General features: G+C 32.6%; 1 protein-coding gene across 2 annotated transcripts; it reads left to right on the forward strand.

Annotated features, from left to right (window-relative positions):
• Nucleotides 1–7,537: 7,537 nt before the first annotated feature.
• On the forward strand, nt 7,538–12,817 carry LOC145073220 (TMV resistance protein N-like). Of its 2 annotated transcripts, XM_079019781.1 has the most exons (6): nt 7,538–8,150; nt 8,639–9,743; nt 9,836–10,141; nt 10,237–12,159; nt 12,393–12,480; nt 12,619–12,817. In XM_079019781.1, the coding sequence occupies exons 1-4, from the start codon at nt 7,672–7,674 to the stop codon at nt 11,953–11,955; spliced, it is 3,609 nt and encodes a 1,202-aa protein (XP_078875907.1). In that variant the 5' UTR covers nt 7,538–7,671; the 3' UTR covers nt 11,956–12,159; nt 12,393–12,480; nt 12,619–12,817. The 2 variants fall into 2 exon arrangements, with proteins under 2 accessions (XP_078875907.1, XP_078875906.1); XM_079019780.1 differs by having other exon boundaries at nt 12,393–12,817.
• Nucleotides 12,818–17,536: the final 4,719 nt, after the last annotated feature.

Raw genomic sequence — 17,536 nt, forward strand, 5'->3', positions numbered from 1 at the left:
GATAAATAAAAAACTATATTCTGTTGGAAAAATATGCGGACTTGTTAATTGCATCAAAATAAATAACCAAAAATTGTAGAACATGTATAATCAATGAGAAAATATCCATATTCCATTCAAACAGAATTAGAATACGTGTTTCCATTCCGATAGAATTGGAATTGTATAAAATACACAAACCACTAAGGGATTACTAGAAAGTAGTTTCATAAGTTGATTGACATTTATATGAATCATACACAAAAAGGAGGAGTAAAATTTGTGACAACTTGGACGCCTCTTACAGATGACCAACCATCCAAACTTAACACAAGCAATCTAATTAAAACAACATACACAAATCCTTGGAGGAGGAGTAACTACTTTTGTTTACTGAAGAATAAACAATAACAATTATATAAAATATATATTCTGTTTGAAGTCATTTAGTTTGTCACTCTATCTTCCCATAACTTAAAGTTTGTCAATTAGATATAAATTTGAAAAAATAATAAGAATATCAAACTCATAAAGCATTAATCTAGTAGAATAAATGGAATAAAGAGAACCTGGCGGCAGTAGGAACAAGAAACAAAAACATAGAAAATATGTTTTTTTTTTCTTTTAAATTTTAGCATTAAGAAATTCAACACAATTGTTTTTTCCTAATCACAACGAGCCATACAAAACCCAAAAAACATTTTTTCCCTTTTATCTACGTGCGATTGCAGAAATTCGGAGAATATAAGATTGGTTTTATGAGTTCAAACATACCGAGAGGCTCTCAAAGGTGGGCGCCGTTGCTGGAGGGTGATACTAGAGCTAGGTTTCGCTGCTACTATACAGATGAATCAGTGGGTATTATTCAATTATATTGTAAATCAAACGCAATCATCAACCATACAATGATACAACTGAAACACAAAAGCCAAACAAATGAAACACATGGGACTAAATAAGAACCTAATCGTATCGATCAAATGCAGAAAAAAAGTTTAAATCAGGTGGAATAAAGTGATTTCAATCAAAATCAAAATCAACCACCAAGGTTGTGGAAATAAGAACTTAATCTGAATTAAGAATCTTTAGCCACAAACGATTCCCAATCCAAAGAGATGAGTTATAAAATGGTGTATTTAGAACAAGAAAATAAAGATCTAACAACATCTCTCAAAGAATTCTAGGAATCTCAGATTGTAAAAAGTGGACCTACTGCCTCATTGAAGAAACTTCAAAGGAGATATCAAGATTTGGAACAAATACACAATTACATCATATTTGAGGGTTAGATTTAAATAAAAGGGATTAATGTTTGCACAGTACTCTGTCTTCTTCCCTGATTGCAATCAAATTCGAAGGTTGACTGAGCCCCCAAAAAAATTCAATGGGAATCGTTCGAGTCTTCAATCGAAGGATGATACAAATAAACAAAAATTTGAGGGTGGAGATGTTTTACCGACGGCCATAACAACGAATGGCGGCTGGAGATCGGCGGCAACAACAAACGATGGTGGCGGCGACAACAACAAATGACGGTGGTGTCAATCTTCTTTGGGCGTTGGTTGATGGAACTCTCCATTTGTTTATGTTACCGACGACCATAACAGTGACTCCTCACCAATCGATCAACCAAATGCGACCCTTTGCACCCCCTTATTGCATTCGTGTTTCCCTCTCACTATATTCCATTCGTCTGTATATAAGAAAAAAAATTAGGTTAAAAGTGAATGCTAGCATGATTATAGGGACTATTTGTGGAAGCTATTTATCAAATTACTAAAATACACTTGTTTATTTATTTAATTATTTAATTTTTTATTTAATTTTGATTGGCCCACATTTATGAATACAATCACACAATAATTAGATAAAATACCTGAACCTCTCTATCTCTCTCTCTCTCTCTCTATATATATATATATATATATATATATATATATATATATATATATATATATATATTATCTCTTATAATACTACATTAAAATGAGTTTCTCAAAAAGTCAACACGAAAAAAGATTTAACAACCTACGTGTTTACCTTCACAACCTTAGGCGAACCAACATGGAAACTTATACTCATATTAAAACTGATTTGATGGATCGTTTCGAAGCTTGTTTTGTGGCTATTATATGTGTGTTATATTTTTTTTGCACTTTTCTATTATTTCTTTTAAATATATAATGTTTCTACATCTAAATTAATTCATTTTTTGTTCCCAAAAAAATACAGATCCAAGCATTTATATGTTTCTTCTTACATGTCATCTTCATAGGTAGTATCCCTCTTAGAGTGGATTACCTAAAAACAATGTTTGTAGCGGTTGCTATCAACAGGAACAACCAGACCCTCCCTATAGCATTTGGTCTGGCCGTGGAAAATAATCTCTACTATTGTACCTGGTTCCTTATGAGGTTAAGAGAAGCTTTAAGACAAGGTAGGGAAGTATCGTTCATAAAATATATGGACGATGTCGTTAGTTCTTGCATAGAACATGTCTTTCCTTATTTTTATCATGGGTATACTTCTAAAAGTGTATTCAAGTATATGCGTATAAGAGCCGTCTCTGGCAGAACATTACAAACTTTGTTCTAGATGACATCTAACTCATATACTATGTTTGATTTTGAAGAAAATTTTTGTCGGCTGACCCATGATGCTCGTTAAATGCTTGCCAACATTGGAAATGCGAAACGGCCAACATGCAATAGCCTATTTTCCTAACATCTGTTGGAATGTAGTCAATGTTGATTTTCTCGAATTTTTTTGTGTTATTGGTAAATCAACAAAATGTACCGATAATAATGCTTACCGAGACAATTCGTGGCTACATTCAACGGGCTTTCGATGAAAGCAAATTTATGGCAGGTAAAATACCAGATGAAATATTAAATTTATTTGAATACTTTTACAAGAACCTTATTCGATCATATTTACTTTTCATCGAGTTTGACTACCGTACTCACCCCGTATTCTGACATGGTTCTTCATAAAAGGATGCAAAAGTCTGTTCGGTGGCAAGCAACAAAGATCCCGCCAGAGATCTTGTCTCCGCTCCCATCCGACATTTATCGAGTTTTTGATTTTAAAAAAATTATGTTGTTGATCTGAACTGTCATACATGTTCATGTGGGAAATGGCGTTGTTTGGGTATAGCTTGTGGTCATGCTATTATGACATCACGTCATTCGAACATCCATGAATTACCTTATGGTTCAGATATATTACCGGGATGAAATATTTCAGACTGCCTACCAGACACAAACCGTGCACCCTCTTCCCCCTCCAAATGAATGGGAAATACCATACCCTTTGATTACATCTTTATTGCCAATGTAATTACAATTATTTATGTTTGTAATTGATTTGCATTGTGTAATAAAAACTATTATTATTGTCCTAATATTTCTTACATATTCCAAAGATAGAAAAAAACATAATTTATAAGTACCATAGTAATACTAACAAACAAGAAAACATTACATATTAAAAAGATTAATAAGCATTACAAAATGGAAACTTAGTTGATGAACATAGAGCTTACAACTTATACACAATGATTCCAAAAAAGAAAATCCAAGTACAAATTAACACTATCTTCAAGTGCATATTTTGGGTTTCAAGATTCTTCTTCGATCACTGACTATCACCAAATTATTGTCTTTTGCTTTTTCAACTCAACAGATAAACCCAGACTGTGGTCCCTGAAAATCTAAGATCAAACACATGACGTATATTGTGTAAATTAATATTAATTCAAAGAAAAATAATAAAAGGATAACCGACATACCTCTTTAGGATAATCATAAAAAATTCGTCCAGGGAAATTTCTAGTAGTTAATGTCCTTATAATACCTTCATCATTACAATCGCAATATGCCGTTTCTTTGGATTATGAGAAATGAATTTTTAGTAGTAAACCAAGGTAAAAGTGTTTGGACGCTTGAATTCATTTATATAATGGCATTTACTAGGGTTATAGTTACTGACACTATTCCAGAAACACATTCCAGAGCCAAATTTCGGAATTGATATTTCAGACCCTAATTCCAGACAATAATTGTTATAGATTCCTGAAACATGAGTTGTCATTCCGAACGGTAAAATTCAGAGATTCTTGACATTATGTGTAGTCATTCTGAACAGTAAATGTCATAGATTCCTGATAGTCTTTCGGGCCCTTATTCCGGAACCCCATTCCGGACCCGCAACAACTTTCCGGAATGGCTATTTCGGACACTTGTTTTTCGACCTTAAAATGCACCTAGCATGAATCCTCTGCGTTGAAATAAAATTGGAACGAGTTCATCTCATGATGGTGTTTGGCATTGTGGAGAAGGAGATTGTTATGTTTGTTCAGATAATAACTCGTTTCCGAAAGGCCCAAATTTCCCACTTTCGGATAAAATGTATGATGACGTTTTCCAAGCTATGAAGGCTGCTGGAGAAGCAAACGAAAGGGACTCTGAAAGAAGTCGCACAACAAATCAACATGCACACAATAAGGAGATCAATAAGTTGCGTGCAGAATAGGACTGTCTAACAGATTTCATTAGAATTAGAGCATATTTTATTGATCGAGAACAAAATATATATCCCTTACAGTTTCCTGATTTTTAGAAATCAATCTAAGTATGTATTAATGCCTTTTGTAATAATGTTAATGAAGAAGGATAATTGCCATTTTAGATAATCATACCATTCGTTTCACAAAATTCAGTTTGGAAAGACATATAATATCCATATTTAAAATTAGATTACACTTGTGGCCGATAACTGGGAACTTGCATTCGATGCAAACTAGCCGTGTCTATATGATTTTCAAACAATTCCATGTAAGTCTCAGTTAGTTCGGAACCAGTATCAGTCAATTCGACTCGATCTTCTATTGTTAGAGTTGTCCTACATGTTTCTTCGATGATGCCCATTGTGTTCACAATTTGTCATATATCTTCAAACATGGTAATAAGGAGCATTTGCAAGTTATACAATGCTACTTTTCTCCGGTCCTCAGGTGAAGACATTAATGAGATTTCTAGTATTACCATTCGTTGTTTAGCACATTGATAATTATGAATCATTTTTAATGCAGTCGTATCAAAAAGACGTCATTGCTCGTCTTCAAGAAATGGGATAAAATACTCTATAGACAACTCATCCTGATTTTTCGAGTCACTAGATATTGGAGACTGAAAATAGAATATACATAAATTATCATAATATACTATTTAAAAACCAATGTGCATAAAAGTATTTAATAATAACCATAAACACTTCCTAAAACATATCCACAACAAAAAAAAAAAAAAAACATAATTGCAACTAGTCTATCATAACAGGTTTGTCTGCACTTGCTCCGGTGCCATCTTTCAGAATCTTATCTGCTTTCAATTTAAGTTTTAACACACTTTTTGATTTTTTTCTTAATTTTATGGGTGCCTTTGTTGGTTCATTTGTTTTATCTTATTTTGAATATCAACATGGTCGTCTATCTGCTAAAAAAAATCCCAAAACATTTTAATACATTACCATAAAAATAAATTAAAATTATATTTTTTTTTTCGATTCTACCTTTATCGGGCGCAATTCCAAAAACTTTTGTAAATGGAATACAACTTCGTCGTTCGTAAAACCCTTTTTTTTAACAACATCCACGCTAACTCGTCCTTGGACTAATATGGGTTATTAAACAGTACTTAGAAAAAAAATTGTATATTATAAGTATTCCAGATCATCATTCCGGAATAGATTATTAGGTTTCGGACAACGTTCATCGTATTCCGGACCTACATTACCATTCCAGAACCCCTATAATACCTAATTTCGGACTAAAACAACTAATCAGTAACACATTACAAAGGACTTACATAACATTCATACACGTACAATGACAAAAAGATAAAAAAAAGATATTCTGGAGTTATTCTTCGTGTTCCGGACCATTCCGAAATACGTAATTTGTTTAAGAAAATCAAATGCAAAGTAAGTTAAAGTGTGGAACTTACTCGGTTTGACGAATCCATGCTGAAAACTTGGTCCGAAATGTAGGTAGATGGTACTTCGGATCTACTAATTCCGAAACATGTATTCCAGATATTTTGTGTGTGGGACCTATATATATATATATATATATATATATATATATATATATATATATATATATATATATATATATATATATATATATATATATTATTGGGCTTGAGCTGGTTTTCGGGTCCAGAATGATCTATTCGGGAACAAAGGATTATTTTTTTTTAGAAGAAGATTGATTATATTTTAGTAAAAAAAACCCAAAAAATATTAGATGTCATTATAATATAAATGAAATGATATTCCTACATATCGTATATTATATATCGTATATTATGTTGAAAGTCATATCGTATATTATGTTGAAGTCGTTTAATATTTCGATAAACGATAATTCATCATGCGAAACTTAAAAGATATTTGGTGTTTTTTTTCACTATTTTTTTCCAAGATTATTATATATAATCTGTATGGACCATTTTATTATAACTTTTCTATACATACGATTTTTTTTAGTATGTTATTATAATTTTAATGAAATGATATTCCTACATATTAAAAGGGGTGAGAATGAACTAAATAAGTAAGATGCTTGGGGAATTTGTAAATTGAAATTTATTTTGGTAGATGTGATTCCGGTAATTATAAGAGACAAACTACTTTGAAATAATATATATATATATATATATATATATATATATATATATATATATATATATATATATATATATATATATATATATATATATATATATATCAAACAGTAAATATACATAATTTCATTTTTTTGAGATGACATATTCTTATATATTATGATATGAATGAATTGAAGTGATGAGGTATATTTTACTCTCAACATATTATGATATTTTGTTTAAGTATAGTTAATTATATATGTTTTGTTTAGAATGAAAATCCAAGTCAAAATTATGAAAATGAAGAAATATCAGAAATCTCCACCGATAAGGTATCACATCTAATTTTTAAAGTTAATTATATAAGTTTTGTATTTTTATATCGGAAGAATTTCGTATATACCCCTTTATAATTATTTATTGAAATTTGTATCGGTATAATTTTAACAAAATGTAAAATACTCATAACAAAATTCGGAATACCCATAACACCCTTACTTTTATTTTTTCTTCCACTTCGTTAAGAAAACTTTAACCATGTATAAACGAAGTCTTTGTCAAAGACCCACCATGATTATGAAAATTTACAAACGTAATCTAAACTTTCTCATGGGATTTGATTTCCCACTCATCTTTATTTTATTATATAAAATGGGTAATTGATTTCATATGGGGATTTGATTTCCCACTAGTCAATAGCTAATAATAAAAATTTTAATTTAATTTATCTTAAAATAAAAAAAAATATATACAAAATTATTATATCCATTATACGTTTTTATTTTACTAATTTATTAAAAGAAAACATAATCATTATAGCTTTTGTTTTTGTTTGAATGAAATTATAAAGTTCAAAAAAAGTGGCCTTCCTAGTTCCTTCTCCAGAATACTACTTTTTCAATCACTCAGCGTTGGCATTACTAAACAACCATCTTCTTGATAGGGTTAGTCACCTCGTCCAAATTTCACATAAACTTTACGCAACAAAGATCTGAATAGGAGATCCTTCAAGCCTTAACCTTCAATGGCCTCTTCTTCGATTGCATCCATTCAGAAAAGCTTTACATATGATGTATTTTTGAGTTTTAGAGGTGAAGACACACGCACCAATTTCATCGATCATCTTTATAATGCTCTTCAGCAGCAAGGCATTTATACTTACAAGGATGATGAGGCAATTAGAAAAGGGAAAAGGATCAATGATGAGCTCATCAGTTCCATTAAAGACTCAAAATTCTATATCATTGTTTTCTCCAAGAACTATGCATCTTCAGCTTGGTGCTTGGATGAGCTTGTGATGATAATGGAGTGTCACAAGACGACTGAGCATACTGCATACCCCATCTTCTATGATGTGGAACCGACAGAGGTCCGGAATCAAAGCGGGGCAGTGGGAAAAGCTTTTGCTAAACATGAAAATGATGAAGCTGCTGGGAAATGGAAAGAGGTTCTAAAAGAAGCGGCAGATCTGGCTGGATGGGAGTTGAAGAACACTGCAAATGGGTAATCCTTCCTTCATCGATCATCATATCTTTGTATAATTAATCTTTAATTTTGATCACAAGATCCAATTTTGGTCGATATAGTTTGGACCCGGTTGTTATACCTGACCCGATTTTGACCTGCCGGGACCCTTTTTTCTTATCAATTTTAACCAAACTTACAACTTACGAATAATTCCTAATAATGTCCATTGCAACTCAGTTTCCAATTTCAATATTCTAATAATTTCACAAAAGAGGTCTCTGTTTTTTTTTTCCATAATTCAACACTAAGGAAAAAAGAAGTTATTTGAGCATATCTATTAGTTTAATTTCCAGTCTGCACGGTTATCACTATTCTATTATCATATCTCTGCAATATTCCTTGATTTTGTTTGTTAGTCATCCAAGACATCTCATGTTGTATGGTTATGTTATTATTTCATGTATATTTTATTATAGTTCACGTGGGATTTTGAGCAAACTAACTGAATCTTCTTTAATATATAGGCATGAAGCCAAACTTATCCAAAAAATTATTGAAGAAATTTCACTACAGTTACGTTCCATTGATTTCAATGCTGATGAAAAACTAATAGGCATGGAGACCAGGGTAAAGGATGCTGTATCATCTTTAGAAATTGGTACTGATGATGTTCGTGTAATCGGTATCAAGGGGATGGGAGGTGCTGGGAAGACAACTTTGGCCAGAGCGGTTTTTGATCAAATATCCTTTCGGTTTGAAGCTAAAAGCTTTGTTGAGAATGTTAGGGAAAATTCAAATACTTCTTTGTCTGGTTTGAAATCGTTGCAAAATCAAGTCCTTAAAGATGCCTTATTTGATCAAGGCATCAATGTGAGTAGTGTGCATGATGGGAAAATCATGATGAAGAAGATGCGTAATAAAAAGACTCTTCTTGTTCTAGATGATGTGGACCATATAGACCAGCTTGAGGCGTTAGCTGGTGATCTTAATTGGTTCAAACCGGGAAGTAGAATTATCATTACAACAAGAGATGAGCAGGTGCTCGTGGCACACCGGGTGAAGTTGATTCTTGATGTCAATCTGTTATCAAATAAGGAAGCGATTGGGCTCTTCAGTAGGTATGCATTTGGGGGAGAGATTCCAATTCAAGGGTATGAAGAGCTATCGGAACAAGTTGTACGGTATGCTGCTGGTCTTCCCTTAACGATAAAAGTTTTGGGTTCATTTCTTTGTGGTAAAAATAAGAGTGAATGGATAGATGCACTAGAAAGATTGAAAACAATTCCGTTAAAGGAAACTCTTCAGAAATTGGAATTAAGCTACATCAATCTAGAGGAAGATTACAAAGAAATATTCCTCAATGTTGCATGCTTACTGAAAGGGTGGTCGAAACCCGTGGTAATCGAAGCGCTTGAAAGTTGTGGATTTCATGCAACAAATGGTTTAAGAGTTCTTGAGCAAAAATCTCTTATAACTATTACTGGTAAATATTATGAGGTTGTGGGCATGCATGACCATATTGAAGAAATGGGCAGAAATATTGTTCGTCGTTTGCACCCAGATAAGCCTCAGAAACACAGCCGATTGTGGATTGATGATGAAATTAAAGATATATTGGCTAATGACTTGGTAAGGTCAAGTTTATTTGTAATTTTTATTAAACTAGCCTATTATGCATTTCTTATGACACAAGTTTCATGGTGACTGCTTTTGCATTACAGGGTACTAAAGCAACAAGATACATACAATTCCAGTTAATGGGAGGCAATTTTGAAATGGTTATGAAGGGTCTTAGAAAGATGAGGGAACTTAGATTTCTTCACATATCTCGGAATACAAGATCTAATTTTGCGGAAGAAAGGAAATATGATAATGTCAGCCAATACTTTCCAAATGCTTTACAATATCTGCATTGGTCCAGGTACCCTTTCTGGTCTTTACCCAACACATTTCAAGCTAATAATCTTGTTACACTTAAGATGGAATGGAGCAATATCAAACAACTTTGGGAAGGGGGAGAAAGAAAGGTAGAATTATGGTTAATTGATTGTTTTACATGATGCCATACATCCATTGCTTTGTAATTAAACCAATATTGATCTTGTTCATTTGTTTATGTTAGGTTCTTAACAAGCTCAAGATTCTTGACCTCCGTTATTCAAAGTTGACGACCCTTGATCTTGGGTCTAGTCCAAATCTCGAGGCGTTGTCTCTAAGAGGATGTCGTCACTTGGTACAACTTCACATGCTCAATGGATATCCAAATCTCAAGTCCATCAACCTCAGTGAGTCAAAGTTGAAGACCATTGACCTTCATTCATGTGTGAATCTCGAGTTGTTAGATCTTAATGAGTGCAATGCTTTGGTAGAACTTCACATGCCTGGTAAATGTCTGAATCTCAGATCCTTGACACTCACTAATTCACAGTTGAGGACCCTTGACATTGGGTGGACTCCGAATCTAGTGTATTTAAATCTTAACCACTGTTATGATTTGGAAGACCTTCACATGGCCGATAAATGTCAAAAGCTCACATCCCTCAACATTAGTCATTCAAAGTTGAAAACCCTTGACCTTGGGTTGACTCCAAATCTAATGAATTTAGATCTAACAGAATGTAAGAATTTGGTACAACTTCATGTTCCCATTGGATGTCTAGAAGATCTTGTCCACTTGGACTTAACTCGCTGTTTGAGGTTTACATCTTTTATGTTTGACAAAAGGAATGTTGCTTCTAGTAGAAAGGATGAATCACTTGAGATTGATCCTTCAGCTGAGTCACATCTGATTGCCAAGTCCCTTGAAACATGTCCACTTCACCCAGACAATACTTTGCGACAGTTTCAGTTTGAATGCTTTTACATTGATGATCCCAAGGACTGTGTGACTAGAAATCTTAAGAAGCTTATTTATGAAGGTCTGTGTGCTTGCACTAACCTTGAGACACTTTCAGAAAGCATTTGTGGGTTACGATGTTTAAGAAAGCTTAAACTCGAAGCCTATCCGGAGGCTCCCAAGGAACTTGACCACGAAGAATGTCTAGAAGTGCTAAGTTTTTCTAGGACAAATATGAAACGTCTTCTGGATAGCATTTGTATGTTGAAACATCTGGAAGTTCTTCAACTTAAACATTGTTGGAGTCTTGAGAAGTTACCTGAGGATATTGGTCGATTAGAATGTTTAAAAAATCTGACTTTGTTAGATACAAAGATTAAACATCTTCCTGATAGCATTTGTATGTTGAAACATCTGGTATTTCTTGAGCTTCGTGATTGTTCCTTTCTTGAGAAGTTGCCCGAGGATCTTGGCCAACTAGAATGTTTAGAGACGCTATATTTGTTGTATGCAAAGATTGAACATCTTCCAGATAGCATCTGTATGTTGAAACAACTGAGAACACTCGCTGTTCATTGTTCTTCACTTAAGACATTACCAAAGGATCTTGGCCAACTAGAATGTTTAGAGACGCTATATCTGTCATACTCAGTGATCAAGCATCTTCCGGATTCTATTTGTATGTTGAAAGATTTGAAACAGCTCGATCTGATTCATTGTTCATTACTTGAGAAATTACCAGAGGATCTTGACCGATTAGAATGTCTACAGAGACTATCCCTAAGGAAGTGCAAGCTTTTACGAGATTTTCCAATCAGCATCTGTAAGATAAAACGTTTAGAAAGTTTAGGGGTAGAAGGTACATGCATAAGTCATCTTCCACAGGACATTTGTTTTATGAAAGGTCTGCGTATTTCAGGGTCGAGAGGCCTTCTTGAATCCTGTGGTTTTACATCCGAGATACAAACCGTCTCGTACGAAGATACCTGCTTTGTAGATGTGTGAATAACAGTGTATTAGAGTCCCAAATCAGTGCGACATGATTGATATATGTCTCTATCTATGATGGAGTACTCTACCCTAGATCCATAAGGGCTCTTCTGGAGAGAAAATCAGGACTATATATGGATTATATATAGCTCTTTTGGAGGGTATATGCTTTTGTGATGCTCCGAAGGCCTAGGAATTCACAAAGAACCATTCTGATAGGTACTTTTTTTTGCTTTCTATTTGATCATCTTATTTTGATTCGAATTTTGAAATCAGTGACAATAATTAATTCTCTTAGCAAAATTCAGTAATTATACTTTAAAAAACATACTAGTACTTGCATAAAAGAAAAATCCCTGTTATAGTTTTAGCTTGGTTTTATAGAGTGGCTTATTCACTGTTTGTGTTAAATTTAGAATCTTACCGAGTTAAAACCATCAATGTCTTGACAGATCCAAATACAATGTCAGAATTTATCAAGAACTTAATCAAAAAAATCCGAGCAACAGATGTGGATTTCATGCAAATTGTACTTAACAAGTAAAACTTGTATTCCCTTCTATTTCCCATTTTTTTTTGCATCATTATTGTATTTGTGTTGCTATTGATCCTAACATTTAAATCATTTCTTGCAATTTGGAATTTGATGTCCAAAAACCAATTGTAACACATGCGAAGACTTTGTGAAGCTATTGGGTAGAGAAGGAAACATCACAGGGTTTTGAGTGGGAATTGAATAAGTCAAATTACAACGACTTTTGTAGAAAGTTTTGATGAAATTGGTGGGAACTTTGATATGAATTTTTAAACGGTCATGTTAATAATATGTGAAGGAACATTTTTTGCATAATTTAAAAGGTAAATATCATAAAAGACATTAAGTTTATTCCAAAATTCTAATTTGACAGTGTGCTTTTTTTTTTTTTTATCAAATTTAACACTGGGTTATCCAATTTTTTTACAATTCTGATAATTTGACTGGTCAATCAGGTTACCTGTTGATGTGACATGACGACGTGTCAATCAAGTTGTTGATGTGACATGATGACATATTAGTTTTAATGACGTGGCATGTTAAGATGACATGCGAACGGGTTAAAATTGAATTTTTTTCCCACAAAACACACTAACTTTTCACTTTTTTCTGATTTTGACATTAAGTTTATTTATTTATTTTTGCAATTTTGACATTCTATTTTTTTATTCCAAATCGAACATCATTTTTTCCAATTTTGTTCAATGTTGACAATTTTTCATTTGAAACCGCATAAATATATTTTTTATTACATTTTTAATCATATAAATACATTTTTTCGTTTAAAAACCACATTTTATATAAATACAAAGTCTTTTTTTTACTTCCAAAAGATAATGTTATGCATAAATATGCATCAATTATAATATGAGAATCATACTAACCATAAGTTTTGAATAAGATGTAAAAATTTCACACGTTACTAACATGACTTCTGTACCATGATCGACTACACGCCTCAAAACCTTCAAATTCATTTTAAAGTTGTGTATTTAATATAAAATACGGTTTTTATATAACTAATACATATTTATACATAAAGTTATGGTTTGAATGTAAAAAAAACCTTGTATTTATACAAAAATATGGGTTTTAAATGAAAAAAAAATGTATCTATACGGTTTAAAATGTATTAAAAAAATATTTATAGGATTTTAAATGGAAAATTATAAACATTGAACAAAATTGGAAAAAAAAATAATGTTCGATTTGGAACAAAAAATAGAGTGTCAAAATTGAAAGAAAAAAATTCAACTTAGTGCCAAAAAAAAGTAAAAACTTAGTGTCTCATGTGGAAAAAAAAATTCAATTTTGACACGTCAGCATGACACGTCATCAAAACTGACACATCATAATGTCACATCGGTAACTTGATTGACTGGTCAAGTGGCCAGAATTGTAAATTTTTTTTGAAAATACAGTGTCAAATTTGAGACAAAAACAATATAGTGTCAAATGAGAATTTTAGTGCAAACTTAATGTCTTTTGTGCTATTTACCCTAACTTAAAATCATAAACAAGTTTTTGTTTACAAAAATTTGTTGGGAATTAGTATGGATTCATTAAACGAAAGATGTTTGACTTTTGAGTTGAACTATAACTTTCGTCATTTACTGATTTTATTCATGAAATTGTATGGAACAATATATGTGAGTAAACTATGTGAGTGTTTACTGGTATTATACTAAGCTAATGAATATGCTTAAATAATAAGATTATTTGAAAATTACAAATTCCAGCAAAATGTCTAAAGCTGGAACAGAGGTTTTAAACTTGAAATAGCCATCGGTCATGTAACGCTCGGTAATTCTCCAAGGCCTCTTGAGAGCATTTTGATGTTTTGGATCCATTCTCCACAGATGTAGAGGTCAAAGCAAGGTGGTGGTACAAATGAGAAGTTGTAGATTTGGGATTGTTGCTTCATTTAAGACCTTTTCAAGGTATAAAGTCTTGAACTTAATCCATGAGTGCTTAAATCTCTTATGCTGAGTTTTTGGACCTTTTTGGTCCCAAGGATGAAGCTTTATTGCTCAAAATCGATTCATAGGCTTAAGGTTGTCACCCTGGGTGCTATTTGAGTCCCTAAGTCAGAAAGTTGTTATCTTGAAGGTCTTGGAGAGTTTATGCATGAGTTTTGGCCATTTTCATAAAAGTAGATTGTCATATTCCAAGCTTGGACCCATTTGGTGGCTTGCAAGCCACCAAGTAATCGACTTTATGGGTTAAGATGCTTTAATGGACTCATATATGTGTTTGGAGCTTTAGGTCTTAAGTGGTTAAGCTCTTTTTGAGATTATGTCTTAACAGAGGAGTACGTTGAGCGTACAATCCCGTACGCACAACGTACAAGTCATGCAACCTGTACACTTTGCATACAAATGAGTACGCCCTGTGTACTCAGTCAGAGTGGGTTTTTTGTTGTTGGGCCTCAGTTTGGGCCATTTCCATGGAATAGTGGCTTGGGTCGAGGTGGACCACCTAGAATTTGGGCTAATGGGCTGAAGAAATATTTTAGGACAATAGGCTAAGGCACTATAATTCGACCTGTTCAACATGGGATAATGAAGTGTTACTTGTCCGTCCTTCTCACTGTTTCCATTTTTGCCACTGCTGCCAATAGTCATCTCCTCACAAGATTGATATTTTGGCATACACCAGGAATGCTCTGATACCAAATATTGTTTGTAGAATGGCTGTTTTACTTCTTGTGATGGTGAAATTGACAGATAAAGAAGAGAGGCAATGAGGCAAATGCTTATACGTTTATTCAGAGAGAAAAATAACATAGAGAATATCATTACAACGTCACATTTGCCTATCTATTTAAAAGGAAAAGTGGCATAATAACAGGAACTAATGGCCAAAAACCAGGAACCACCTTCCATACGCCTTTGATTTATTCTTTTAGAAAAATAAAATGTGCAGAAATAAATAAATAAACTCTGAATTATTTTCAACATATAGGCCGCCGGAGCTCCACCACCCTCATGTCATCGCCGACTTACTCCACTACCTTCACTTGTATTGATATTTTGACCACCACAAATCATCCTCACCACCACTGTGAGTAACCAATCACCATCATTCTTGTTTTAATTGTCTTGATTTGGTGGAGTCTGAAATTGACCAGTCGACGATGAAGCTTGGTATATGGGTTTCGTTTTCATTCCTCGCTGTAAGTTATGTTATGAACGAAAAAGCAAAATAATTAAATGTAACCCTTAAGTTTGCTGATTTGTACGAAAAAGGTCCCTCCCTTAGAAATAGTTCTTAACGAGGCCAAACTTTCTTTCATTTAATCAGAAACAACCCATCAATGGACAATTATCCTCAGAACTGATCCCATTCTCAAACTTGGGTTTAAAAATATTCACTTCAGCCCCCTATTTCGGAAATATATTACAATATTAGTCCTTTGGGGATGATTTTAACAAATTGATCCCTAGAACTTATTTATTATAACAAGGACCACCCTATACTTAATAATTAATACCAAAACTACCCTTGGCTTATTAGGTAATATAAATGGACCCGGTGGTTCGTTTTAAGAGCAAGGAACATCACATAGCAATTTCCACGACAAGTTTCACACCACGAACTTCGTTCACGCATCAAGGGTAAGTGTATGACCCCCTTTTTAATATTTGTATGCTTTGGGGAAGAATACATGTGTTGTATATATTTATTGTTCGTGATAAACACTTACCGATTTCAAAACTAGTTTATAAATATTATTTTGGTAAATATTACTTCATTTATAGATAAACTAGTGATAAGTATGTTCTATGTATATATGTTATAGTTATTTTTAAATAATGCAACTAGTCAAGACAACATATTATTCTACTACAAATATATTTTGATTTTATGACAAAATATGTTATAAAACTTACCACCTTTGTAGTATTTCAAGTTCACATCATTCATATATATATATATATATATATATATATATATATATATATATATATATATATATATATATATATATATATATATAGGGAAAAGTGAATATATGGCTGTCATGTATGTAATATTAGGTATAGAACCATCAAAATTGAATTCATTTTGATTAAAAAAACATAATTTTTTTCTTTGTTAGCTTCTTCCTATTACTTTTAAGCTCATATTATTCCTGATTTCATAATTTATCTCCAACATCTATGTATTTCGAATGAGTTGTTTTTATTAGACCTCTAGTAGGCTTTATCGCTTTCTTTGACACCTACCATATATATACTTGCATGGTCCTTTTTGATGTGTTATGAGAAGAAGTTTATTGGGTTTTTAATGAACAATTTTAATTTTTCACCATAATTTTCTATATTAAATTTGAATATGAAGATTTATAGGTAGTTGATAATGTATTTTTATACATGGTTTGTGGTGTAAAATAAAATATTTAAACCTCCATAAAAATATGTACAGAGTCTATCATCTACCCTAATAGTGAATATAAGAAAGATGGTAGAGAGATTTGATTGCATTTTGTTAAAACTATGTAGTTATTGATGGTTCTATACCTAATATTAGGTACATAACAGCCACATATTCCCTAAGCCCATATATATATATATATATATATATATATATATATATATATATATATATATATATATATATGAGTTATCAAACTCATATCTTGAAATCATTTATGTACTTGTGTACACTACCATGGGATTTCCTACTTATTTGAGAGAGTATTATACACTTTTATGAATTTTCTTATCGAGCATACACGGCTTTTCATGATAAAACTTAGTTAAGGGCCTTATGAGTGAGACATTATTCATTACCTAAGTTCAAAAATACTTAGAAGACCCACACCACTATAACCATTAATCTTCGAAGTTGAGATACGTATGTATAGATCTATGCGCGTTCACATCCCCACCTGTGGTTGTTAGCTACAACCTCGACCAATCAATCGAAGCGGGTGATAAATATCTTATTCATTTCTACAATGTCCAATGAAGCGTTGTAGGGGGACTTCAGTCACATAGTTCGACAAGGTTCATGAAGGTGTTTGTCGGTCTTCTTCATCTGCATGCCGGAATTACG

The sequence above is a fragment of the Lactuca serriola genome, chromosome 9 (genome assembly GCF_051521515.1).
Source record: "Lactuca serriola cultivar US96UC23 chromosome 9, Lser_US96UC23_V15, whole genome shotgun sequence".
Classification (NCBI taxonomy): Eukaryota; Viridiplantae; Streptophyta; class Magnoliopsida; order Asterales; family Asteraceae; genus Lactuca; species Lactuca serriola.

Coding starts and splice junctions, on each gene's coding strand:
- LOC145073220 (XM_079019780.1), top strand. CDS start 7,672: ATGGCCTCTTCTTCGATTGCATCCATTCAGAAAAGCTTTACATATGAT. Junction 9,744..9,835: donor ATATATTGGCTAATGACTTG/GTAAGGTCAAGT, acceptor TTTGCATTACAG/GGTACTAAAGCAACAAGATA. Junction 10,142..10,236: donor GGGAAGGGGGAGAAAGAAAG/GTAGAATTATGG, acceptor TGTTTATGTTAG/GTTCTTAACAAGCTCAAGAT.